We start from the raw sequence: 26,970 nt of genomic DNA, 5'->3' as shown, positions 1-26,970 counted from the left end.
GCCAACCATGAGGGGAGAATCCTGGTTCCAGTGATGAGGCAGCCACATGGAAAAGAGATTGATTTTGATGCCACCATTATGATGCCAGTTGTATCTGTCTTTTCAAAGCCCTGGATCTACCCATGATGATCAGTAATCTGTTCCAAGAATCTGAATCACATTCTCCACTCAACCATTCATCTTGTAACAAGAAGAGGACTTCTTTATTTTAAAATCATGGAATTAATTGCTGACCATGAATTAAACATTGACTACATATGATCAGATCCTTTTAGGTGACAAAATGCAATTCTATTCCACCCTGTTCAAGTCCCTGAAAAAGCATTATTTTATAAGCTTGATAGGTCCTCCTCTGCCTTGCTTTAATTTCTGACTGCTATTAAGGCAAAGATGACAGAGACTTGCACGCTAGTTATGCTATCTTCAGGAATTATATTTTTCAGTATTCAATAAGCGTGATTATACTTAAGGGTCTATATCTATTTGGTGCTCTGCTGGTGGTATGGAACATGAGAGAGATGTCTTCTTTCTCTGTTTTTTTCTCAAGTGTTAGTAGTATTTTAAATAGATAAAAACAATGGCTAAAACTGACTGAAAAAAAGCAAACAAAACAGCCATCACAGTCTTCCTGTTGGGAGTTGAGAAAATTCCTGATCTGCATTTCAGTCCTTCTTATTTCAGTTCTTTCTGCTAAATTACATTATGGCACAGCTTTGAACCTCTAAACCAGTCTGTGGAATGAGGTGTCCTTCACCAACAGGACTCCTATCATAACATTTAAGCAGAAGTAACTTGGGTTAACAAGGGGCCTGCCTGCCAAGCCCAGCAGGCAGCCATTAAAGGTTGATGGGGAAACCCAGTTGCTAGGGGCCCATTATGGAGGGTGGAACTGTGTGGGCTCAGCATCTGTGTACAGTTTATTGCCTCAAACACCCCTCCAAGATTACAACCAAATATGAAATGTAATCTCCAAAGCAAGGAGACTCACAACCCCTTTAGGCAGAGGAACAGATATGCAGGGAAAATGTGCATGCCTACACAATCAACTGCTATGCAGCAGATACTTGTATGGGGAAAAGGTAGAAGGGCAGGCAGTCTTCAGTACCCAGCAAAATGCTAGAAGGCTGAAGATGATGTATTGGCAGAGAGGTGAGATATCTGTATCTCCGCAGATCATTCTGCTGACCCAAAGATTCATGCTGCAGCTGCCTGGAGATACTTAACTCTCCTTTGTCACCTTATAACAGAGAAGGATGAAGGTGGCAATATAACAGCCATACGCGAAGGCCATGTCTTCTTGACTGAAACATTGCAGCGAAAAAGAAGATCAGAACACAGTGTTAATTGTGGGGATGTTATGGACTTGGAGATAGTGATGGGGAGAGGATGATCTGTCTCGGGAACTTGGGATCGTGGCACCATACTATCCCTTGCTCTGCTGTCGTGTGGCCAAAGAGGTGGAAATCTTGGTATCCAGGACAGTGCAGGGGGATTGTTTGCTGCAGTGAATGGGGCCCAGATGCATGTATGAACACCCCCACCTTGGATATAGGAAAAGTGATTTGGACCCAAAATGTTTTAAGAAAATACATGAGAATAAATAGGTCAGCCAACTTTTGGGGGCGGAATGCTGTCTCATCAGCAAATGTCCCAAACAACTCTAGTTATGAGTCCTATCCAGGTGCCTGATATATTTTTCCACTTCACCTGGTGCTTCTGGGACTGCCTGCCTGGAAGCCCAATTGACTAGGCTTTGATACTCATCCACAGCACAGAGGTTACCTACACAAATCACTTTCAGAAAGCAACAGTTTTCAGAATATTTCCAAATGATAGGCTTTAAAATGTCCCCAAAAGGTAGATCACTACCTACATAGATTGATAAATACAGCTAGAGAGAGAGAGAGAGGCATCCAAACATACATAGCTGCAGACCTATGTGGATAGATAGAGAGAGAAAGAGAAAGAGATTCCAAGAACTCTGGCTTTGGAACAGAAAAGACGTGACAACAGGGAGGGATCCTCCAAGAGAAACACCGTAAGTTTGCTGTGTGTTTTAGGTACTATGGGATTACAGAAAGGATGTAATGATTGCTGGCTGGGATGGTTTAGCCATGATATCCTACCTTGAGGAGTTAGCTTGACCAATGACCTCACTAGGTTCCTTCAAGCCCTATGTTCTTATGAGTCTGATCCCAAGGCTGATTTCAGGACCAACCATTCAAGTGATTCAAGTGTAGTATGTTTCTTTTCAGATGTTTGTTTTCAGCTGAAATTTCAGTAGTGAAAACTGAGGGCTTGTCTACCTGAGAAATTCTGGTAGGTTCCTATTTTAAATTAAGTTCTCAGGTGGTTTAGTTGAACTTCACTAATCTCTTGTTTAGACACCTTCCCTTTGGCTTTCTCCTGCCTGAAGTACATTAAGTCAGTATAAACAAATTCTATTTCAGTTCAGACTACAGGAGTTCTGGCTTAGCTTTAAAGCACCTGGGCTATTTCTCTTGCACATCACCACTTTGCTGGATAAGGAATCTGTTGCTTTGGTGGCTTCTGTGCTGAGAACCCATGAGGGCCAAAGGCAGTGTTTACTTTCAGGAACAAATGGTGGAAAGTTTGTCTCTGGTTTCTGTCTGATGGAAAGACAGGCCAATAAAAAATGATTCACAGATGGTTATAGTGAATTACGAAGTCTAAAGGAGAATGGTTCCACCATTCCTAAGTGCTAGTCACTTGGGTTAGAGACACTTTGTGGGATATTGTAAAGTGCAGGGCAGTTTGGTAGTGAAAGGGACAAGGGCAACAGAAATAGCTGAAATCATGCAAAACATTGCAGATGAGAAACAGATACAGATAGAAAAGGAGCAGAAAGCGTGTGGAAGAATACCGGTGTTAGTATAGATAAAGTATCCATCTGCTGTCGATCTTTATGCCTATTGTCGCAGGGCACCTTGGTGCTCTGCTCCTAGAGAGTGGAAACTGCCAGGGAGAGCGAGCCCTGGCAGGACATAAGGAGCATAGCTGTGGGGTGCCAGGGCAACTAATGAGAGTCAGCTGGCCGGAAGGAGCAGGGCTTGGCCCTTATAAAGCCCAGGGCTGAGGCCAGGCTGGCAGTTCCCTGCCGGCGGCCAGACGGAGAGGAGCTCCTGGGGCTGAGATGCGAGAACTGCTCGAGCAGAGTAAAGGGTGGCAGCTCCGGGAGATTGGAGCAATGTTGTTATAGCCAGGCAGCCTGAAGTTAAGTTGTAGCCAGGAGGCTTGTGGTTTTGTTGTTGTTGTTGTTGTTTATTATACCAGTGGCTAGGGTGAGGCTATAAGGGGTTGGGGGAGGCCTCAGGGGGAACCCCCAGCGTTGGGGGAACCCTGGCGCCAGTGAGGGCGCAGCATACTCGTAGGGACCCACAGGGGTGTGGGGCCCTAGCGCCAGTGAGGGTGCAGTATTCTCAGGGGGAACCCCCAGTGGTGTGGGAACCCCGATGCCAGTGAGGGCGCAGTATTATTAGGAAGCCCAACGTGGGCACAGCGAGCTCCAGAGAAAAGGAACTACTGAGCAGCCCAGTGTGGGTGTGGTGAGCCTCTGAAGGAGGGCTTAGCACTGCAGTAAACCCCGGAGAAGCGTGGAGTGGTGCGGTGAGCCCTGGGAGAAAGGGGTAGCAGCGCGGTGGGCCCGAGAGTCAGGGGGCGTAGCTGAGAAGTCCCCAGAGTGGGCGTGGAAGGTCCCAGGAAGGGAGCAACGTTGAGAAGCCTAAGCGTGGGGGCAGAGCCCCCCAGACAGGGGGCGGTATTTTAGAAGCCCAAGTGTGGGCGCAGAGAGAGCCCCAGAAAGGGGGCGTTATCGAGAAGCCCCAGCACAGGTGTAGCAGGCCCCAGGCAGGGGCAACATTACAAGGAAGGCCCCGAGTGGGCTCAGAGAGCCCAAGAGGGGGCAGCACAACAGAAGAGGCCCAAGAGACGGGCAGTGTACGTATAGAACGACAGGACCAACGTCCATCCCATCTGCAAGGCTTGGGGCGTGGTATCAGGGGTGGTTGGAGCCACACATAGCCCATAAGGCTAGGGTGCCTGGGAAGCACCCATCATACAGGGAGAATCCCGGTGGGTCCGGGAAAACACGGGGACAGAGGTCCCAGTTAACCGTGCCCAAGGAGACGTGAGGCAGCCTCCCAACTTTACCTAAACATCAAAGACGTGGCAGGCAAGAATTTGAGGGTGCCCTTGGGCCAACTTGGCACGGTGAGGGGGCTGTAAGGAGAACATGGCCCTCCTGAAGGACCCCGCCATGACACCTATCATGGAATCCTAAAAAAAATATGGTTGGAAGGGACATCAGAGAGACATCTAGTTCAACCCCTGCTCCAAGTACAACCATCCCCAGCTACATCATGCCACGTAAGGCTTTGTCTACCCAGATCTTAAACTCTAAGAATGGAGAGTCCACAACCTTTCTGGGTAGACCTATCCAGTGTTTTATTACTTGCCTTGTGAATAAGTTTTCCCTAGTATCTAATCTAACCTTTTGTTGCTGCACCTTGAATATATCTATTTGTCTATTTGTCTATCTTCCTATCTCTCTGTCTGTCTATCTGTAGATCCACCAGCCAATGGACCAACCTACTTAATCTGAATTCACTCTCAGAGATGTTCAGTTGGATTGCATTAGGCCCATGTGTAAATGCTTAAGAGTCAAACCTCATTTAACTTTGAAAAACTCAGATGCCACTTAAATCACTTTGTTGTAGGAAGCAGGGGTGTAGGTTGTAGCCGTGTTGGTCTAAGGACATAGGCAGACAAGGTTCCTTGGGTGAATCTGATATCTTTTATTAGACCAACCCCAACAGTTGGAGAATAGTTATTAAGCAAGCTTTTGGGTTCAAAAACCCTTTGTCAGGCTAAGGAAGTTAAAAAAAATAAACAAACCCCACAAACCGCACACTGCTGGTTATGACATATCACCCTTCCCTTGAACCTGTATGAAAAATCCTCAAAAAATTGCAACCCATACTAAAAAGAGACCCTATTCTTAAAAAGATCTTCCCAGAGCCACCCATCCTAGCCTTCAAACAAGCACCAAACCTCGCTAACCTCATCACCAGAAGCAAACTTCCTCAAGCCCAGAACACACCAAAAGGATCCAGACCATGCCATGTGAAGAAATGCAAACCTGCCAACACATCTCCACCACCCCCATTATTACTACACCCCACAACAGAGCCATCAGCATCCCAGGATCTTACAGCCGCACCTCCAGAAATGTAATATACCTCATCCAACGCACCAAATGCCCTGATGGAAAATATGTAGGAGAGACCAAACAACAACTGCGCACCAGAATGAACGCACACCGGAAATCTATCAAAGACAGAAATACCCAATTACCGGTGGGGGCACATTTCTCACAAGAAAACCACTCTCTTTCCAATCTCACAGTCCTGATCCTCAAAGGAAACTTACACAACACTTCCCAGAGACGAGCCTATGAACTCCACTTCATCAACCTCCTGGATACTAAAAATCATGGACTAAATATAGACATTGGATTTATGACACATTATAATCTGCCTGACAACTGACTCCCCAGCCCAGCCCCTGGCTTCTTTACTTTTCATTCCATCCAGGAAAAGCACACACCAACTGCTGAAACTTCCTGAGCCTGATGAAGGGTTTTTGAACCCGAAAGCTTGCTTAATAACTATTCTCCAACTATTTGGGTTGGTCTAATAAAAGATATCAGATTCACCCAAGGAACCTTGTCTGCCTTTGTTGTAAGAATGCTTTGCTGCAAAATAACAGTTGCAGTAGCAAATGCTGTCTGGATGGGGTAATCTACAGGCAATGTTGTCTTGCTCCTTGATAAAGTGGCCAGGAGACTAAGCTCTTGGGTTAAGAGGGAGGGTCAAACACTTAGTAGGCATTATTTCTGTGACTCAGGTGTTAGGACTTGCCTGGTTTTATGAAATGTGCAGCATGTTTCTGTTCTTCGGGGGTGTCCATGTGGGTGGGGTGCAGCCTACAGAGCATGTGCAGCAGGGACATAGAGGGAGATACGGAGTTAGGTGGCTAAGTGCCACTTGGGCACAGTAAGATGAAACAGGATTTTCCCTGTTATTCATAGCACAGAGACTGCACTCCAGTTTGGCTTCCCTCTGCTCCAAAGTGGACTGCAATCAAACTAAAGCTACTTGGAAGTTCCATTCCCTTGCACATCATCCCTTTATGTGGAATACATGTCTTTAAGGGTCCCCACGCAGGGTAATCCTGATGTGGTGCAGGGCAATAATTGCCATCAGAAATAAAGGGCAGAACATTGAGTGAAAAAGGAAAGGCCGAGAGAAGTAAGGAGAAGTGGCAGACACCCAATGGAGGGAACTAAAATGGAACAGTGGAAAAGAGAAATTTAAATTATATGAAATTATATGTGCCTAATACAATCCGATTGAAAAACTGTGAACATCAGATAAGGTAGGTTGGTCATATAAAATTGTATGACAGTTATATGAGAAATTTAACCATAAGCTTTTGACTCTGTCATTTCCTCTGCAGGCAGCCCACAATGGTGCAAGGAAGAAAATGTCCAACCAAAGCTCTGTGTCCGAGGTCATTCTCCTGAGATTCTCTGATATTTGGGAGTTGCAGATTTTGTATTTTTTAATGTTCCTAGTGATTTACCTCAGTGCCCTGATGGGGAACCTTCTCATCGTCATGGCTGTAATCCTTGATCACCATCTCCACAACCCTATGAACTTCTTCCTGATGAACTTGTCCATCCTGGATGTTGGAACTATTTCTGTTGTCATCCCCAAAGCAATGGTCAATTCCCTGCTGAACATTAGAACAATCTCCTATGCTAGGTGTGCCACCCAGGTGTTTTTTCTTTCTTGTCTTGGTGGGAGCAGATATTGCTATTCTCACTGTCATGGCATATGACTGCTACACTGCCATCTGCAAGCCCTTGCACTATGAAATGGTCATGAACAGAAGAGCATGCGTCCAAATGGCATCCAGTGCGTGGATAGCAGGGATACTCAACTCTATCATGCACACTTGGAACATGTTTGCATTCACCTTCTGTGGAGGCAATGTTGTAGAGTTTTTCTTCTGTGACATTCCTCAACTCCTCAAGCTCTCCTGCTCAAGTACATATTTCAGGGAACTCTGTATAATACTTTTTAGTTCCTGCTTAGTTTTGTGCTGTTTTACTCTCATTTTTGCATCCTACATTCAGATCTTCAGTGCAGTGCTGCGAATCCCCTCAGAGCCGGGCCGGCATGAAGCCTTTTCCACCTGCATCCCTCACCTCATTGTGGTTTCCCTGCTTGTCTTCTCTGGCACATTTGCATACTTAAAACCTGTGTCCCACACTCCATCAGGGCTTGATCTCATAGTGGGTATCCTGTATACGGTAGTGCCCTCACTTATGAACCCCATCATCTACAGCATGAGAAACAAGAAGATTCTTGCTACTCTGAAGAAAATGGCTCACTTTCAGTTAATCAGCGAGTATCAGGTGCCCATTAGGCCTGTGCAAAGTGGCTAGTATTCTCTTCTGATTTGGATCTGACTGATTTGAGGGACAGTGATTTGATTTGGTGATTCAAATCACTGTCCTGAATCGACTCAGCTGAATCTGATTTGGAGATTTGGCCGAAGCCAAATCAGCCGGATTTCTGAATCAGCCCCATCTCCCCCATGGCTGCCCTGCCTGCCCCAGCTCCCAGCTTTTTAAAATAAAGCTCCCGCTCACCAGCTGCTGCCAGGTGAGGGGTGACCTCTGCTGCTTTTCACTGCCCTGTGCTGCATGGGGGGTCTGCTACAAGGCCCCAGAAGCCCCAAGGTGACTGTAGTAGCCGATGAGTGCAGGGTTTGGGGTTTTTTTAAAGGTCAGGAGGTGGGGCGGGTGGGGCAGCCATGGGGGAGGCAGGGGGGAGAGTGTGCGGGGGTCGGGGGGCTTGTGGCACAGCCCCCCCAAGCAGCATGGGGCAGCAGGGGGGACAGCAGGGATCTCCCCCAAGCCTGGCAGGAGACGGTGAGTGCAGGCTTTATTTTAAAGAACCAGGAGCTGTGAAGGGCAGGGCAGCCATGTGTGGGGGTGGGGCTGGGACAGTGGTCAGGGGCACTCAGGAGGCCTGGGGGAGCATGCAGGGGATGGGGCCTGGCAGAGGTCCCTCCATGGTCCCCTCTCCCCTCCTCCAGCCTCCCCTCCCCTCCCTCACCCCCTCCATAGCATGGAGTCCGGCCGAATCGCCAAAGCTCCCTGAATCTTTTCCAAATTGATTTGGAGAGCTTTGAATCGATTCAGACCTTTTAACTGGTCTCCTGATTCGATTTGGGTTTGGAGATTCAGCCACCAAATTGGGCCAAATCTCATCTGAACTGAATCCGCACCCGAAGCTTCGCACAGCCCTAGTGCCCATGTCCCACCAGTGATTTACTGTCACTCTGGGCTTCTACAGAAGTGAGCTAGGTTCTTTTTGAAACTGTTTTGTGACTACTAATAAACTATGGCCAAGTCCTTCCTTCAGGCTTGTAAAGCAGGAATGATGCTGTTGCAACTAACAGTGTGAACTGTCCATGTTAAATTGCTGTGTGAATAAAAAACAAAACCTAAGCTGTGCAACTTCAGGCAAAGACTCCTTGAGGAGATGCCAATCTTCTTGTCATCTTTCCCCCTGCTACAATATGGTGTGCAGATCTGTGCCTGCCCAGCTCCTATAGTTGAACAGTACAGGGCTATTTCTGTCCTGGGAACATGTCCAGGAGTGGGCAGGGGGATTCTGATGCTCCCTCTAGGATGGTGCCAAAGATGGGTACCCTGCTTGCCCTAGCCCAGGTATGCTACTTTATATACCAAATAGCATCTTTCAGACTCTTTCCACATCTGCCACATAGAGATTGGAGCCAAGGCAGACTTTTGAAGAAGAACAAGGCCACAATTTTAAAGGTCCAGAGTTCCAGAAAAAGCCTCCACTCTGAGATCCCATTGTTTAAAAGGATATTTAGATGCCTACACACTAGTCATGCTGACTAAAAAGGATAGTACAGAAGTTTCTTAAGACACCCATGAGTAAAGAGAGCACTCACAGATATCATAGAAATAGCATTCCCAACTTGCCAAAGCCAATAATTTCTGATGTGAGAGGCACTTCTCCAACTGATAGAAGGGTGCCTGGTAATTCATCTGGGAACAGATTTTCCTCATCTCCCTTCACCTCAAAAAGGTTCTGTGCCTTGTTACTGGGAGAATCCACTTTATCACTCTGTAGATGCTCACACCACATTAAGACTGATTGCAGTGCCTTGAAACTAAGGGTATGTAGTAAGTCTCTAGGGGACCAAATAGCATAGCATTGCCAGTGGCTGAGGTGGGTTAGAAGGATTAAGTGCTCACACCACGTGTCAGGCAATTTTATTATAGCCCCTTGCACCTGCCATGTGTGCCTTAGAACACAGAGAAGAAAACTTTATGGAAAGGAAAAGCTGTGGGCCAGCGTCTTGCCTTTTATGATCAAAAAGGGCAGCATGACTGCCCTCCATGCAAGCTTCCTAATCATGCCTCTACCTTTTTTTATAGATCTAGGTTAAATGTCTGCCGAAGCCTAGCAGACTATCTGGCCAACAGCAACTTGACCCCAGAAGGCCCTGATTTCCCTCAGTGTGGGAGAGGACCTTGGACCTTTCTCCCAATTCTCACAGGTGCAAAAGATGATGTCACTAGTTTATGTATGTCATGTCTCTGTCCCTCAACTTACTATCTTACTAATTGCAAAATTGGGCTTGGTCGCTATTGTTTTGTGAATCCTGCAAGATCACATGTAATTGGTCTAACCTGGCATATATTTTAATCATGTTTTAACCATGGCTGAGAAGTCTGTGAGAACTTTCTGTCTCCAGACATTTAATGTGATGGGCCCAACTCACCCAAAACATTCCTTAATCTAGGGCTTTCAAACTCATGTCCTGGGCTACTGTCCAGCCTCCTCTCTCCCCATCACTCCAGCTGCAATCAGCAGTCACTCTCTGAGCTCCCCTTCCTTCTCAGGCTTTTGCTGCTTGCTCCCAACTCAATGGGTTAGGGAAGGCAGGAGAGGGTGGATCTGCAGTTCAATGATAGGGGATGGAGATGGGGTCACAGTGCTGTGAGGATGATGGGATGTGATTGCAAAGTTCAGTGGCGGGGTGGGGTTCCTGCCTCTGTTGTGCCTCGGACGCTCGTGACTCCCACTCCTGCAGCCCCACTTTTGAAATCTGCATGGCATTTGGCCCCTCACCACAGAGAAAAGTTGGACTGCCCTGACTTAGTTGATATCAGGATACAAGACAAGTTGAGTCCAGTGAATTTTTCATCCCTTCTTCAAGATGTTTACAAGTGAGCTTCTTTTCATGTTTTTCCAAATATTGTTTTAAAAAGTCCCAGTGGGACAAATTAAAATGAAACCTTGTTCCAAGTTATCTGATCAGCTGAACATAATTTTGAAGGGCTAAGTCAATGCAATGCTTCTTTCCACTTAACTAACAGAAATTATAGGCCCTTGTTTATACCAAGCTGTGCTCTTAGGACATTTCATTGCTTATGTAGCATTTACAAAATGTTACAAATTGTACCAAACACTTACAAATTACCACATTTACAAAGGTTTCTAACACTTCCCAGGAACTTTCAAATATCTCAGCCCTCTCTTCTGAAGTGTTCTATGATACTCTCATCTAGAGCAGTCAATTAGGGTAGTGTTACTGGTTACTTTTACATTATATACAATCTGCGGCATGTTAGGCAGTATTCGTTAGAATAGTTCTGGGGCATTCACACATTAAGGCTTAATCTTGTCTCTGACCTGCACAAGTGTGACTTGCCACTGGAGGGTCTGGTGAGCAGAGGTGTGGCCAGGAGACAGGACTCAATCCCTCCTCTGGGAGTGGAGTGACTGTGGGTGAACCAGGATCAGAGCATGGAGCCGAAGGAAGCATGCATCCTTGGGCTCCATGTTTTCAGCATGCTCTGTGGTAGATGTGGGTCATTAGCCCTCCAAGCGGAAGGTTGTATGCTTGGGCCACGACCAGGGGACTAGATCAGACCTCCTTTGTTTCTAAGAAATAGCAGTGTGATGCCATGTAAGCTAGGGTGATGCCCACATGAGTGTTGGGTTTGGGATACTACCATTTTCTTGGAGATTTCAAGAGCTAGGAGATAAAGATGGTGCCTTGATCTGTTAAAAATGACTGTGAGAAGCCCCATTTTAAGAAGGTGTTTGATAGGTCCATTGCCAACGTTTGAGCCAAGGCATTGTGGGTTACTACCACCTCTGGGCACTGGGTATCATAATCTTAAAGTACTAGGAAAAAGCAACAACTGCTGGTACTGGGCTCTAAGATCCCAGTGATATCTATCCCAACTTTCTAAAATGGGTTCCTAGCAAGGACACTGGAACCAACAGGCCTGATGCCATGTGTGTGGGGCTACCAGCACACATTTAGGGCACACAACAGTTATCTTTAATGTTCTGGTAAATTCTGAGCCAGAAGAACCTGGTGAGTACCAATTCCTGGGTCCCAAACCTCAGGATGTTGTTTGCCAATATAAAAACTTGGTCACAAGCCAAGGTCACATGTTTGTCAATATAAAAACTTGGTTTAAAAGCTAATTTGGCATCAGCTGCTGGTTTCTCCAGACCCCAGTAATTCAATCCCACAGAACCTTCATTGGTACATACCTTTGCAACTCGAAATAGTTATCTTGGGTGGCTTGGTGAGAAATTATTCTTGTGTCATTTACTCAGGCCAGCCAACCACGGAGAGGTGCAAAGGTTGAATCCACCCTTTATCTTTGTATGGAATTGAGCCTTGTTTCCTGAGGCTCCAACCTACATGCAGATGAACTGCCCACACAGCCTGGTTATCAAAGTGCCACTTGGGCACACTAAAGTAAAACAGGATTTGCCCTTTTACTCATAACAGAGTGGCTGCACTCCAGTTTGGATTTCCTCTACTCCAAAGTGGACTGAGCCCAATCAGATCAACGCTACTGTGAAGATCTCTTCCTTTGTATATCATCTTTTTATATAGAATACATTTCTTTGAAGGTCCCCATGCAGGGTAGTCCTGATGTGATGCAGGGCAGTGGTTACCATCAGAAATAAAGGGCAGAACATTGAGTGAAAAAGGAAAGGCACAGAGAAGTAAGGAGAAAGTGACAGACACCCAATGGAGGGAACTAACATGAAACAGTGAAAAAGAGAAATGAAAAGAAACAGGAACAGACAGAAAGAGAGAGGGAGGTAACTCTTGTGCGGGCCGGGTCGAACCCCGGGCCCTTTTCGTTGCTCTGCACGCGGGCTTTGGCCAGCAGCCCGGGCAGGCCAGGTCGGAGAGGGCGGGCGCCGAGCTAGAATTAGGCACAGACACTTAACGGTTGATTTTAAGATTGTTTACTTACACTGAGATGGTCGTGGTGCAGGCTGAGAACTTGCTTGAGTTGCGGTTACAACAGAAAACACAAACAATCACGTGGAGTTTGCTAGGCTCCACGCAGACAAAACACGAACAATCATGTGGAGTTTGCTAGGCTCCACGCAGACAGAACTCCGGATGTCCAGGACAAGCACGCATAAACTCGTCGATACGTCTTATAGAAGGTTCCGTTCAAAGACGGGAAGAGGTGGGCGGTGGATCAGGCCGCCAAACTCCTCTGAGCAACACACAGGGTTTCTGTTACCCTGCCGCGCACACCCAGAGTCCCCACGAGATGGATGCGGAGTCCTCTTCGGCTTGGGCGGAAACTGCTCAAGCCTCTAATACGGCTAGCAGGCCAATCGCTAGTCGCCACGTGTGAATAATTTAGAACTAGCCAATTGCGAGGAACAAATTTGCATGCGAAGAGCGGGAACTCCTTTGCACCATGCATTTCTCTGTTGCAAAGGGAAATGCACCCTGCAAGGACAACTGCAAAGTGGCGGGAACTCTCTCCTTTGCACGCGGGTTCTCTGTGCAGCAGAACTCCACCGTGCAATGAAGCTGTAAACCCACGGGGATAATTCTTAGTGTCAAAGCACACACAAAAAATCAGACCTTTGGGTCATGACAACTCTGTTTACAGTATATCTCTGACCACCCAATACTGTTCATGTAACATAGGCAAACACACAAGCAGCCAAATATCTATTTCTTTTCTCAGAATAGGAATGTTGCAGGCTGGTAGAAAATGGTGTTGATAAAGCTGACTAGATCAGGATCTGGCCCTAGGTGCTGCAGTTTGCCTTCTGTGAAATATGGAGGCTATTATTATTTTCTTTCCACAGAGATCTCTCCTGTCCTCCAGAAAGAATGGCGCCTGAGGATCCTTGTATCTCCCCTGGGTGTAAATTTTCTTGTGTCTTTGGACCCAAATAATCCTCTTCTGGCCCTATGTTTATTGGGAGAGTGCTCACTGATCAGAATGTGATTATTTGAACCTATCCTTAACTTCTGGAGTTAGCCAACAGTATCCTGGGGGGTGATTGCACCTCCTGTCCTCTTGATGGGAATTAGCAGGAACTTAATGTAGTCAAGTGAGTAATAAAAGGGAAAGTTCTGTCTCTAGAAGATTCAGTAGGATTTTCCAGGTGGACAGTTATATGATAAATCTAACCCTGGGTTTTTGTCTCTGTCATTCCCTCTGCAGGCAGACCATAATGTTGCAAAGAAAAAATGTCGAACCAAAGCTCTGTGTCCGAGGTCATCCTCCTGAGATTCTCTGATGTTTGGGAGCTGGAGATATTGTACTTTGTTATGTTCCTATTGATTTACCTCACGGCCCTGATGGGGAACCTTCTCATCCTCATGGCTTTAATTCTTGACCACCATCTCCACAACCCCATGCACTGCTTCCTGATGAACCTGTCCATCCTGGATATTGAAACCATTTCTGTCATCATCCCCAAACCCATGGCCAACTCCATGCTGAACATCAGAACTATCTCCTATGTTATCTCCTACGCTCAAGTTTTTTTCTTTCTCTTCTTGTCAGGAGCAGATTTTTCCCTTCTCACTGTCATAGCATATGACCGCTACATTGCCATCTGCAAGCCCTTGCACTATGAGATGGTCATGAACAGAAGAACATGTGTCCGAATGGCATCCAGTGCCTGGGTAGCAGGGATGCTCAACTCTATCATGCACACTTGGAACATATTTGCATACACCTGCTTTGGAGGCAATGTGGTGGATTTCTTCTTCTGTGTAATCCCCCAACTCCTCAAGCTCTTCTGCTCAGAAACACACCTCAAGGAAATCTTTTTGATGCTTTTCAGTTCCTGCCTAGCTTTGTTCAATTTTGCCCTCATTATTGCATCCTATATTCACATCTTCAGTGCAGTTCTGAGAATCCCCTCAGAGCAGGGATGACATAAAACCTTTTCTACCTGTCTCCCTTGCCAAACTGTTGTCTCTTTGTTAGTCTTTTCTGGCATTTTCACATACTTAAAACCTACACCTGCACCCCATCAGAGCTGGATCTCACAGTGGGTGTCCTATATTCAGTAGTGCCCCCCATTATGAATTCCATAATCTACAGCATGAGGAAGAAGGTGATCTTTGCTGCTGTGAGGAAACTGGCTCACTGTCTGTTCTTCATTAACCACCAGATGCCCATCCTTCACTAATGAACACTTTGTGGTTCTTGGGCAGTGTCTGCTATGTCTTTGGCAGCACAGAGTCTGCAATAGTGAGCTAGATTCTTCTTAGAACAGTTTTGTGTCTACCAATGATCTAAGTCCAAGTCCTTCCTTCAGGCTTGTAAAGCAGGATTAATGCTATTGCAGCTGACAGTGTGATCCGTCCATCTTTAACTTACGTGTGTGAGAAGAAATAGACCTAAACATTTAGCGCTAGACCTTGACAAATAAACATGACTCCATTGAGCTGGATGGAACCTGACTGAGTGATGCTGTAGGAGGACCTCACCTAATGACTTCAGTTGAGCTGCCTCCATTTCCACCAGGGGGAAATCTGATCTAACAATTCCAGTCATGTTATAGCAACAGAAACCAATCAGTGACCTAACATATTTGTCTCTCTATGCTTGTGCACTAGACTGTAAGATAAAGACTAGTTTGACTTCACAGATAAGCCTGGAGAGCAGATTTTGATCTCAAAATGATTGGTGTAAACACACTCTACACCCTTTAATGATTCTGTATGATAATAGAGATGTAATCTTGCTGTTTTATAGTAAGCTTCCCATTATCATACATGTGCAGATGGCATTACATATGGTCTTTTCCCCAGTGTTTTCAGACTGAAAGAATACATGTGAGGGGGTTTTCCTGTCCTCAGCCTTGTTGTGTCCCTGAACGTTAGGAGTCTTCTTCTGACGTGGGTACTAATGCTGTGTGTGACATACCGAGAGGCATAGTATCATAGAAAATAAGGGCTCAAAGCAGGACCATCCCCAACTATATTATCCCAGCTCGAGCTTTGTCAAGGCAGGCTTTAAAAACTTCTAAGGATGCAGCTTCCACCACCTCTCTAGATAACTTGTTCCAGTGCTTCACCACCCTACTTGCGAGAGAGTTTTTCCTAATATCCAACCTCAACCTGCTTTGCTGCAAGTTGAGACAATTTCTCCTTGGTCTGTCATCTGCCACCACTGAGAACAGTCCAGCTCCATCCTCTTTTGGAACCACCCCTTTAGTTGAAGGCTGCTATCAAATCCCCTCTGTCTCTTCTTCTCCAAACTAAATAAACCCAGTTCCCTCAGCCTCTCTCCTAAGAAGTCACGTGGCCTAGCACCCTAACCTTTTTTGTTGCTCTCTGATGGACTCTTTCCAACTAATGTAAATCCTTTTTATAGCGGGGGGCTCAAAACTGGACAAACTACTCCAGATGTGGCCTCATCACTGCAGAATAGAGTGGAATAATTACTTCCCTTGAACTGCTCACAATACTCAATAATGCAGCCCAGTAGGCTGTTAGCTTTCTTGGCAGCAAGGTACACTGTCTTGTATCCAGCTTATTACCCACTGTAACCCTCAGGTCCTTTTCTGCAGAGCTGCTGCTTAGCCAGTCAGGCCCCAGCCATTGCTTTTGGCCCAATCCTCCAATTTGTCTAGGTCACTGAATCCTAGCCCTACCCTTCAGTATACCTACTACATCCCCCAGCTTTGTGTCATCTGCAGACTTGCTGAGGGTGCACTCTATGCTATCTTCCATGTTGTTGATGAAGACATTGAACAAAACCAGCCCCAGGACCAACCCCTGTGGCACTACACTTGATAGCATCTCCAAGCTAGACATTGAGCCACTGATAACTACCCACTGAGCCTGACAATTCAGCCAACTTTCTATCCACCTTACAGTCCATTCAATCAACCCACACTTCTTCAGCTTTCCTGCAAGACTGCTGTGGGAGATGGTATCAAAATCCTTGCTAAAGTCAAGGTGCACGGAGGTTTTTAAAGCATGGAAAGTTCCTTCAGCACATGAGGCTGCTGTGGGGCAGGGAGAGAAGAATTATGTAGACCATGATGACACAGGGAGGAGGTGGACAATGTCTTGGCACACCTGCTTCCTGCATTCAAGCTGTAGGAGCCCTGTGGTATAAAATGCTTCTCACTCCCCCTCCCACAATAGCTATGATACTGAGTACAGGGCTGTGCAAGTTCTGGCAAAGACACCCTGGGGGGATCACAATCTTGTTGTCCTCTTCCCCCCCTGCTACAATATGGTGTGTAGAACTGTGCCTGTCCAGCTTCTGTGGTTGGATAGTGTAGGGCTATTTCTGTCCTGGAAAATATTTTGAGAGTGGGCAGGTAGATTCTGATGCCCCCCCTAGGATGGTGCCAAAGATGGGTAGCTTGTTTGCCCCACCCCAATGTTTCTACTTTATATACCAGATAGCTTCTTTCACTCTCTTTCCCAATCTGCCACGTAGAGACTGGAGACTCAGTAGACTTTTGGAAAAGGACCAGAAGGCCACAATTTTAAAGGTCTAGAGTTCCAGTGAAGACTCCATTCTAAGCTCCCATTGTTGGAAAAGGATATTTAGATGTCTATGTGCTAGTCATGCTGACTAAAAAAACTGGTACAGAAGTTGCTTAAGACACCCATGGATGAAGTGAGCACTCACATATATGATAGAAAAAGCATTCCTCATTTGCCAAAGCCAATAGTTTCTGATATTAGAGGTACTTCTCCAGTTGATAGAAGGGTGCCTTCTAATGCAGGTGGGAACAGCCTCCCCTCATTTGACTTCACCTTAGCAAGGTTCTGTGCCTTGTTACTGGGAGTATTCACCCTCCTCTCTGTAGATGCTGGCACCACATAAAGGCTGATTGCAGTGCTTTGAAACTGAGGGGATGTAATAAGTTTCCTATGGGCAAAATTGCATAGTATTGCCAGTGGCTGGGAGGGGGGTAGAAGCCAGTTAGAGGCTGGGAGGGGGGTAGAAAGATTAACTGCCCACACCATGTGTCCAACAGTTTTCTGATAGTGCCTTGAAGCTGCCATGAGTGCCTTAGAACACATAGAAGAAAACTTTATGCAAAGGAAAATCTGCAAGGCAGAAGTCGTGCATTTTATCATCAAAAAGTGCAGCACGACTGCCCTCTGTGCAGGCTTTCTAAGTACACCTCTACCTTTTCTTATAACTCAAGGTCAAATGTCTGCCAGCTCAGCAGACCATCCACCTAACAGCAACTTGACCCCAGAGGGGCTTGGCCACCCTCAATGGCATGGCAACTAGTGCTTCCTAAGTCTGCGGGGCCTCCCACAAATGCTGGTGTCAGTGTTGGTACCAGGGACAGGGCAGGCAAGCACTTGCAGAAGCCGGTGTTGGCATCAGCAGTGGGGATGGGGCTATTGAGTACCCACAGAAGCTGCTAGTGGCGTCAGTGGCAGGGACGGCCCTGTCAGGGGGGGCACATGCCCCCCTGTGCCTCCCCTATGATTTGCCTATGCTTAGTATAGTACAATGCATTCTGCATTTTTTCCCCATTTCCACAGGTGCAAAAACAGATTTCACTAGTTTATGTATGCCTGTCCTTTGAGTTACTATCATACTAATTACTAAAGTGGGTTTGGTCTCCATTTTTTGGTGATTCCTGGAAGCTCACATGTAGTTGGTCTAACTTAACAAGAATTTTAGTCATGTTTTAACCATGACTGAGAAGTCTGAGTACTTTTTGTATCCAGACATTTAATGTGATGGGTCCAAACTACCCAAAACATTCCTTAGTCTAGGTTTTTTAAACTGGTGCCCTGGACTACTGTCCAGCCACCTCTCTCCCCATCACTCCAGCTGCAATCAGCAGTCATCATCTCTGGGATCCCCTTCCTTCTCAGGCTTTTTCTGCTTGCTCCTAACTCCTTGGATTTGGGCAGGCAGGAGAGGGTGGTTCTGCAGTTCAGTGATTGGGGGTGGAGATGGGGTCATAGTGCACCTGTGGTGATGGGACATGAGTGCAAACTTCAGTGATGGGCTTCTGCTGTGCCTGGGAAGTTCATGACTCCCCCTCATGCAGCCCCCCTTCTGCAGTCTTCAGGGCATTTGACCCCTTATCAAAGAGAAAAGTTGGACTGCCCTGACTTAGTTGATATCAGGCTACAAGACAAGTTGAGTCCAGTGATTTTTTTCTTCCCTTCTTCAAGATGTTTACAATTGAACTTAATTTAATGTTTTTCCAAATATTTTTTAATAAGTCCCAGTGGGACGAATTAAAATGAAAACCTGTTCCCAGTAAGTTGATCAAGTGAACATAATTTTGAAAGGCTAAATCAATGCAATGCTTCTCTCTGTATATCGGAAATCACAGGCCCTTGTTTATACCTAGCTGTGCTCTTAGGACTTCTCATCATTTATGTACCAATTGCAAAATGCTACAAGTCATACCAAACACAAACCATAACATTTACAAAGGTTTCTAAAACTCCACAGACACTTTCAAATATCTCAGTCCTCTCTTCTAAGGGGTACTATGACAACTCACATAGAGCAGTCAATTAGGGTAGTATTACTGGTTACTTTTACACTAGATAAAATCTGTGGCATGTTAGGCAGTATTAGTTAGAACAGTTCTGGGGCATTCACATATTAAGGCTTAATCTTGTCTCTGATCTGCACAAGTGTGACTTGCCACTAGAGGGTTTGGTGAGCAGAGGTGTGGCCAGGAACCAGGACTCAATCCCTCCTTTGGGAGTGGCTATGTGTGAACCAGGATCAGAGCACGGAGCCTAAGGAAGCATGCCTCCTTGGGCTCCATGTTTTCACCATGCTGTGTGCTAGGCAGGTGTTGTTTATAGGAGTGTGAGAGGCTGCGGAGGAAACCCATGCCATCAACACCCCTGAGATCCTCCTGGCTAAGGTTGAGCCATGTGGATGTGGATCAAAGGCACAGCCCTCTCGCGGGGGGGCAGGGGGACGGAGTCTGTGTGCCTGGCTCCCAGGCTCGCACTCTAGATCAGATCTCCTGGGATCTTGGAAGCCAGCACCATGATACAGTGGGAGCTAGGATGATTCTCACTGTGGATTGATGGGAGTGTTGTCTTTGGCCTGGTACCACTCCCTTGGGTAGTAGATCTTAGGATGGTGGATAACAGTTCAGGGGTGGAAGGGCTGGGAGATGTACATCCTGTGATGCTAAATGATTGCAAATTGCTCATTTTAAACCCATGCAGCAGACTAGCAATACCCTTGGACAGTGTGTTTCCTTTTAACAGCTGGGCGGTTGTAGTTTTTCAGGGGACAGGGGCAAGGGCATGAAATACAGGATGCCAAGAGTGGGTGGGTAACTAAAGAATCCTCTCCAACCTTAGCACCCCACACTCTTTGGTCTCCACTTGAGGCTTGCCTTCTACTGAAGAGTTCAGGAGGAGTAATGCAGTGGAAAAGGCTGAAAATAGTATATCTTGAGATGATGGAAAACTCCACACTGATCCTTTTATGTCAGTGAAATCATCATATTTCTACTTAAAACTGGTTAGATAACATGCATCCAGGATAATCCTCCCCTGAAGTGGCATGGCTTTAAGATACCTAAAGGGCACTTAGCACTAGTTAATGAGCCTATGTGCAATCTTTCAAGTTTTAAGTACTCTTAGCAAGAATTCTTTGAAATAATGTAATCTCAGTCTTACTCTCATGACAACCAAATCAGCAATGAGCTGAATTTGCCTTCATGGCTACTGTCTGAAATGACTGCATTGCTAGCCTGACCCAATATAGATATTTGTCCCAGTTGCTGGTGAACACCACAATGTCACTGGGGTGGGGATCAGCATGGTAGTGTGGATACGTACCTGGCCTTTCCCATTGTATATGAGTTTTTCAACTGAAGGCATTGGGTAGGCATCAGACTTGATGCATTCCATTTGCCAGAGTAAAAGCAGACAGAACCAGATTGCTTTGTGTGGCCTGGGAAATAAGAGAACTGGGCAGCACAATTGCTCACCGATTATTCTTTTACTCCCATAAGCAACATATTGTGCACTTCCATCCTGAATGTATCCCATAGTCACTCAGATATAAAGGAGAACACCTTTTGGATAGGACAACCAGGTTTTGGGATGATGTAAAGATTAATTAATGTGGTTGTCCTGGGTTTGGTCATAAACACATCCAAAACCTTTTTTTTCAGTAGGCTTCTAGCCTCCTCCTGTTGGGGTATGAATAAATTATCTCCCAAAGTAATGTTAATAGATGGGATCTGAACCAAATGTCCTGCTCATCCTGTAAATCCCAGTACTCAGTGCTTCCAGGGTCCACCTGAGTTTCAGGAGGTTAATGCATTATATTTGTGACCCATGCTGTCTCTCTACTGTCTCCCATGCTGTTTTTCATAGCTCACATCCCCAACTCACCCTACTACCTCATATGGACCTCCCACTTGGCAAGAGCAATGTGTTATCCTATAAAGGAGGAACAGAAGGACACAGAGCCTGAAAGTCTTGCAGTAGCATTGCTCCTGCTCTTGCTGTGCAGCACTGAGGTTTTTCTTTTGCAAAGGCCCTGTCCAGGTCCAGTTAACTCCCACAGCCTAAAAATGCATTGGACAATATTATATGGTCTCTTTGTCCTATGCTTGTCAGGTCTTGTGCTGTAAGTTTAACACACATTTAGGCAGCTTCATATAGAGGTTGAGAAGGAGAAACCCTGTAGAAAACTGGAATCTCCGGGATTGAAAATAGAAAATACAGCAGCACATGTCCCACTCCTAGGCCTCCCCTGTAACATATTTACTTAACATCCCTTTCCATCTGTTTCAACTATTCCACTAGATCAGTTGTCTGTAGGTTCTTACAGGGTGCACTTTTTGAAGGGCCTGCACCTGTTTTAGGAGGCAGGAGATTAAAGGCTTGCCTTGAACAATTAAAAAATCTTCTGGGCAGCCCCTCCTCAAGAGGTCGTTTGATAGTTCCATGGCCAATGTTTCAGTCAAGGTGTTATGGGGCACCACCACCTCTGGTACCAGGTAGCATAATCCAAAAGTACTGGCATAAAGTAACAAGTGCTGGTAGCAAGCTTCAAGATCCCAATGATATCTATCCCAACCTTTTCAAAACGGGTGTCCACCAAGGGCAATGGAACCAACGGGGCCAATGCCATGCGTGTGGGGACACCAGCAGGCACTCCTGGCACAAAGCAGTCATCTTTAATGTTCTAGTAAATTCTGAGCCAGAAGAACCTGGTGAGTATCCTTTCCTGGCTCTATACCCACAGGATGTTGTATGCTAACTTTAAAATGTGGTTTTGATCCTACTTTGGCACCTGTGTCTGGTTTCTCCAGGTCCATATACTTTGGGATCATAAGGCCCACATCAATACATCTCAGTACATTTTGGAACCACATCTTGGATATATGAAAAGTGCCCAGAATTCTGTCTCATCAGAACTTTTCCAAACCACCTCTATGAACTCCTGGATCATAGCCAAGTGCCTGATATAGTTATCCATTTCATCTGGTTATGTTTGGGCAATGTTCAGGGCTCCTGGGAATGCTTTCCTGGAAATGCATTGGACTAGACATCCATAAATACTGTTTCACAGCACAGAGGTTACCTACACAAATCTTTGGCAGGCAGCAAGCAATGTCATAATATATCCAGCAGATGGACTTTAAAATGTCCTCTGAAGGCAGATGACTGCATACATAGATTGAGAAATAGGGACAGAGAGAGGCATACATAGCTGCATACATGCATAGATTCCAAGCAGTCTGTGGATTGAAAAGGGAATACATCTGAACTGTGAGGAATCCACACAGAGAAACGCAATAAGTTTGCTGATGATATTATAGATACTATGGGGTTATAGAAGAGATGTAATCCCTTCTTACTGGGATGGTTTAGTCAGGATCTCCTATCTTGAGGAGTGTGTTGGACAGATGGCCTCACAAGGTTCCTTCCACCGTTTACTTCTTATGACCCTCTCATCATAAGGCTGATTTAAAGAACAACCATTCAGAGGCAATATTTATTTTTTCCAGATTTTTGTTGTCAGTTGAATTTTCCATAGTGAAAACTGAGGGCTTGTCTACCTTTGGAACTCTACACTCTGGTGAGTTCCAAGAGTTGAACTTTATTAATCCTTTATGTGGAGACTTTCACTCTGGCTTGTCTCCTGTCTAAAGTGTATTGAGCCAAAATAGACAAAGGCTACTACAGATCTCACTAAAGGAGTTCTGAGATGGCATTAAATAGCTATGCTAATCATCTGGCACTACAACACTTCACTGGATAAGGAATCTGTTATTTTGTGGAGCTCTGTGCAAAGTGCCAATGAGGTGGCCCAAGCAGGTATTACTTTCAGAAAAAAAAAGTGGAAAGTTTTGTCTCCTGGTCAATAGATATAACAATAACAATAAAGATAATTCACAGATGTCTATTATGGATTAGGATATTTAAAGGAGACACCATTCCTAAGCGCTGGTAACGTGAGTTAGAGATGACGTTTGATATTGTAATGTCCAAGTCAATTTGACTGTGAAAGACAAAAGGGCAGGAGGACTAAGTGAAAGCATACAAAATTGGGAAGGTGAAAAACAGGTAGAGAGAGAAAGGGAGCAGGGAGAATCTGGGAGAAAACTGCTCCTAGTGTAGATTATGTATCTGTCTGTCTCTGTCTTTCTGTCTATTATAGAATAATTGAAAATGGGGGTTGGAAGGGAACTCAGGATATCATCTAATACAACTCCTGGTCAAAGCAGGATCATCCCCAACTATCATCAAAGCCAAGGCTTTCTCTACCCTGGTCTTTAAAACGTCTAAGAAGGGAGATTCCACAACCTCTTTGATTAGTCTCCTCTAGTGTTTTACTACCCTAAATTTTCCCTAATATCTAACCTAAGTGTCCCTTGATACAACTTGATTTTAGCTATTTTTGTACTTAATCTGAATTAATGTTCAGAGCTGTTCAACCTGACTTCATTATACCTGTGCGTAGACACTTGTAGTAAACCTCATTTTACTTTCAAAAACTGGGATGCCACTTATATCACCTGGTTGTTAGAACAGTTTGCTGCAAAGTGGCAGATGCACTATCAAATCACCTCTGGGTGGGGACACTCCACATTGTCCTGCTCCCTGGGAAAGTACCCTAGTGATTAAGGCCTTGGGCTAAAGCAAAGAGTCAAACACTTCCTTTTCAAATGATTTTCTGTGAAAGACTTGGAATGACTTGCCTGGTAATATGCATGTGCAAGGTAATCCTGTTCAGCTGGGGCGGGGGTTGTGCAGCCTGCTGAGCATACCTAGTAGGGACACACTCGGAGAAATGGATTTATGTGATTTGACCCTTTTACTCAAAATAGAGTAACTGCGCTCCAATTGGGCTTTCTTCCCTGTCGAAGAGGACAGAGTGCAACCAAGCTAAAGCTACTTTGAAGTTAAATTCCCCTGCACAAAATAACTTGACATAGAATGCATTTCTTTGAGGGCCCCCATGCAGTGTAGTCCTGAGGTAGTTCAGAGTATTGGTTACCATCAGAAATAAATTAAAAAAAAAAATTGAGCAAAAAAGAAAAGCACAGAGAAGTAACTAGAAAGTGACAGACATCCAATGGAGGGAACTAACCTAGAACAATGAAAGCAGCGGGGGTGGTGGGTAGGGAAGGAGAGAGGGAGAGTGATTTGTTTCTTCTTTAACTCTGACCACTTAAGAATGTTGTATTAACATTGATACGTGTCTGTTTACCTGTTTCTTTTCTCAGAATAGGAATGATGTTGGCTGGCAGAAAATAGTACTTATTAAACAAACTAAATCAGGGTTTGGCCCCAGGTGCTGCAGTTTACCTTTTGTGAAATGTGGGGAGTGTTATTCCTTTTCTTCGATACACATCTCTCCTGTCCTACAAAACCAATGGTCCAATGCTCCTTGAATTTTCCCTGGATATAAAGGCTCCTATCATTGGACTAAAATGATCCTCCTATGGCCCTGTTTAATTGGGAGGGCGCTCACTGAACAAAATGTTGAGATTTTGCCATTTCCATAACTCCTGCAGTTAGGCAAAAGTAATGTAGTGTGGTGATTGTACCACAAGTCCTTCTGATGGAAATAAGCAGGAGCACAATGCAGTCAACTAAGCAGCATGAGGGAAGGTTCTGTCTCTAGGAGATTCAGTAGGATTTTTCACATGGACAATGAATTATATGATGAATCTAAACCCTGGGCTTTTGTATCTGTCATTCCCTCTGTAGGCAGCTCACTGTATTGTGAGGAAGAAATGTCCAACCAAAGCTCTGTGTCTGAATTTATCCTCATGAGATTCTCTGATGCTTGGGAGTTGCAGATTTTGTATTTTGTCATGTTCCTAGTGATTTACCTCAGTGCCCTGATGGGGAACCTTCTCATCATCATGGCTGTAGTTTTTGACCACAACCTCCACAACCCTATGAACTTCTTCCTGATGAACCTGTCCATCCTGGATGTTGGAACTATTTCCATAATGGTCCCCAAAGCCATGGCCAACTCACTGATGAACACCACAACAGTCTCCTATGCTGGGTGTGCCACCCAAGTGTTTTTCTTTATCTTCTTCTTGGGAGCAGATTTTTCTGTTCTTACCATAATGGCGTATGACCACTATGTTGTCATCTGCAAGCCCTTGCATTATGAGATGGTCATGAACAGAAGATCATGTGTCCAGATGGCATCCAGTGCCTGGGTAGTAGGGATACTTAACTCTACCATGCACACTTGGAACATGTTTGCATTCACCTTCTGTGAAGGCAATGTGGTGGACTTGTTCTTCTGTGAAATCCCCCAACTCCTCAAGCTTTCTCGCTCAGACACATATTTTAGGGAACTCTTTCTGTTGTTTTTCAGTTTCTCCTTAATTTTTTTCTGTTTTATTCTCATCGTTGCATCCTACATTCAGATCTTTAGTGCAGTCCTGAGAATCTCCTCAGAGCAGGGCCGACATAAAGCCTTCTCCACCTGCCTTCCTCACCTCATTGTGGTTTCCTTGTTTGTCTTTTCTAGTACATTTGCATACTTCAAACCTACCTCCCAGTCCCCACTGGTACTGGATCTCATAGCAGCTGCCATATATTCAGTAGTACCCCCCATGATGAATCCCATCATCTACAGCATGAGGAACAAGGAGATCCTTGCTGCTATGAAGAAACTGGCTCATTGTCAGTTCTTCAGTGCCCTCCAGGTGCCCTTCCTTTGCCAATGAACTTGCTGTCACCCTCTGCTTTTTGTCCAGTGTCTGATATTTCTTTAAGGGAACAGCATCTGAAAAGCAGGCTCCATTCTTCTTACAACTGGTTCATGACCCCTAGGAAACCAAGGAAGAGCCCTTCTTTTCCTTAGATGTATAAAGATGAGTTTTTATTGGTCCATAGAATTCGAAAGGAGGCTTAGGGACAGTTCCAGTAATGCCTCAGTACCCAGCTTCCTTTTTTAAAGAGAGTTTTAGGCCTCTACAACACATGCTAGGCATACTTACTAAAATGGCTGGTACATAAGCTGTTTAAGACACACATAGGTAAAGTTAGCAGCTTTTTTATCATAGAAATAGCATTTGCTATTTGCCAAAGCCTGTAGTATCTGAACTTTGAGGCACAGCTTCAGTTGATTTAAGAGAGAACAGACTACCCTCATCTACCCTCATCTGTCTGCACATCTGCAGGGTCCCCTGCCTTGTAACCGAGCCTGCACTTAGCCCCTGTCCAGATGTTAGCACCTCCTTAAAGCTGGTTGCAGTGCCTTGCAAGCGAGGTGGCCTGGGTACCTATGGCTGACCAAATAGCATAGCATTGCAAGAGACAAAAATGGGCTAGAAGGATTAAGTTCCCACACCATGGGTCAGGCAGCTTTCTGATCACCCACTGAGCTCAACATGAGTGGGTAGAGTACCTGCAATTTACCTTTGTGCAAGTGAAAAGCAGCAGGCCAGAAATCTTGTTCTTTTTCATCAGAGAGGGCATCATGGCTTTCCTCAGTGCAGCCTTCCTAAATGTGCCTCTACCCTGCTTGATCAGGCAAGGTCAAATGTCTTCCCAAACCCTGCAGACCTTCTGGCTAGCTGTAACTTGATCCCAGAGGAAAGCTGAAAAATCAAATTTGACAAATCACTGGTTAAGGCTGACTAGCCATCTTGTATGTATGTTGAGGCAAAAGGCTATGAGTAACTAGACTTGACTGCTCCCAGCCCAAATGTTCATCCCTTATGTAGTCACCCTAACCAGTAACATCTGGAACATGATTCCTTTTATGTCAACACCTTTGCCAGCTCAGCTGCCCACCCCTTACTCACAGCAGTGAATAGTGCCTCAGGCAAGTCATCCCACTGAAGGCAGTGTTGCTAAACAAGAGATCAGCAGTTTTTCAGTTTTAGTGAAGGATGCACTGTTTGGCCTTTATTGATTCCTGCCCCCAAAAGCAATTCAAAGGCCTAGTTCTGCCTCTTGTTCTCACATGGAGTTGTACCTTTCTCTGGTACCAGCCCCACTGATGTCCACAGGACCCATCAGAAGCTAAGATGCTGCTCCACATGAGTGGCAGCA

General features: G+C 45.4%; 2 protein-coding genes across 2 annotated transcripts; both read left to right on the top strand.

The window, feature by feature from the left end:
* The first annotated feature begins 13,674 nt into the window (after nucleotides 1-13,674).
* Nucleotides 13,675-14,370, top strand: LOC106737384 (olfactory receptor 14A16). The gene has a single exon (XM_014597743.1). The coding sequence runs from the start codon at nucleotides 13,675-13,677 to the stop codon at nucleotides 14,368-14,370; it is 696 nt and encodes a 231-aa protein (XP_014453229.1).
* Nucleotides 14,371-24,590: 10,220 nt separating this feature from the next.
* Nucleotides 24,591-25,637, top strand: LOC132251903 (olfactory receptor 14C36-like). Its single transcript, XM_059731822.1, has one exon. The coding sequence runs from the start codon at nucleotides 24,591-24,593 to the stop codon at nucleotides 25,635-25,637; it is 1,047 nt and encodes a 348-aa protein (XP_059587805.1).
* Nucleotides 25,638-26,970: the final 1,333 nt, after the last annotated feature.

The sequence above is a fragment of the Alligator mississippiensis genome, chromosome 7 (genome assembly GCF_030867095.1).
Source record: "Alligator mississippiensis isolate rAllMis1 chromosome 7, rAllMis1, whole genome shotgun sequence".
NCBI lineage: Eukaryota > Metazoa > Chordata > Crocodylia > Alligatoridae > Alligator > Alligator mississippiensis.
This window is presented reverse-complemented; position numbering and strand designations above follow the sequence as displayed.

Excerpts from the sequence above, each read along its gene's own strand:
- LOC106737384 (XM_014597743.1), top strand. The coding sequence starts at position 13,675 with ATGTCGAACCAAAGCTCTGTGTCCGAGGTCATCCTCCTGAGATTCTCT.
- LOC132251903 (XM_059731822.1), top strand. The coding sequence starts at position 24,591 with ATGGACAATGAATTATATGATGAATCTAAACCCTGGGCTTTTGTATCT.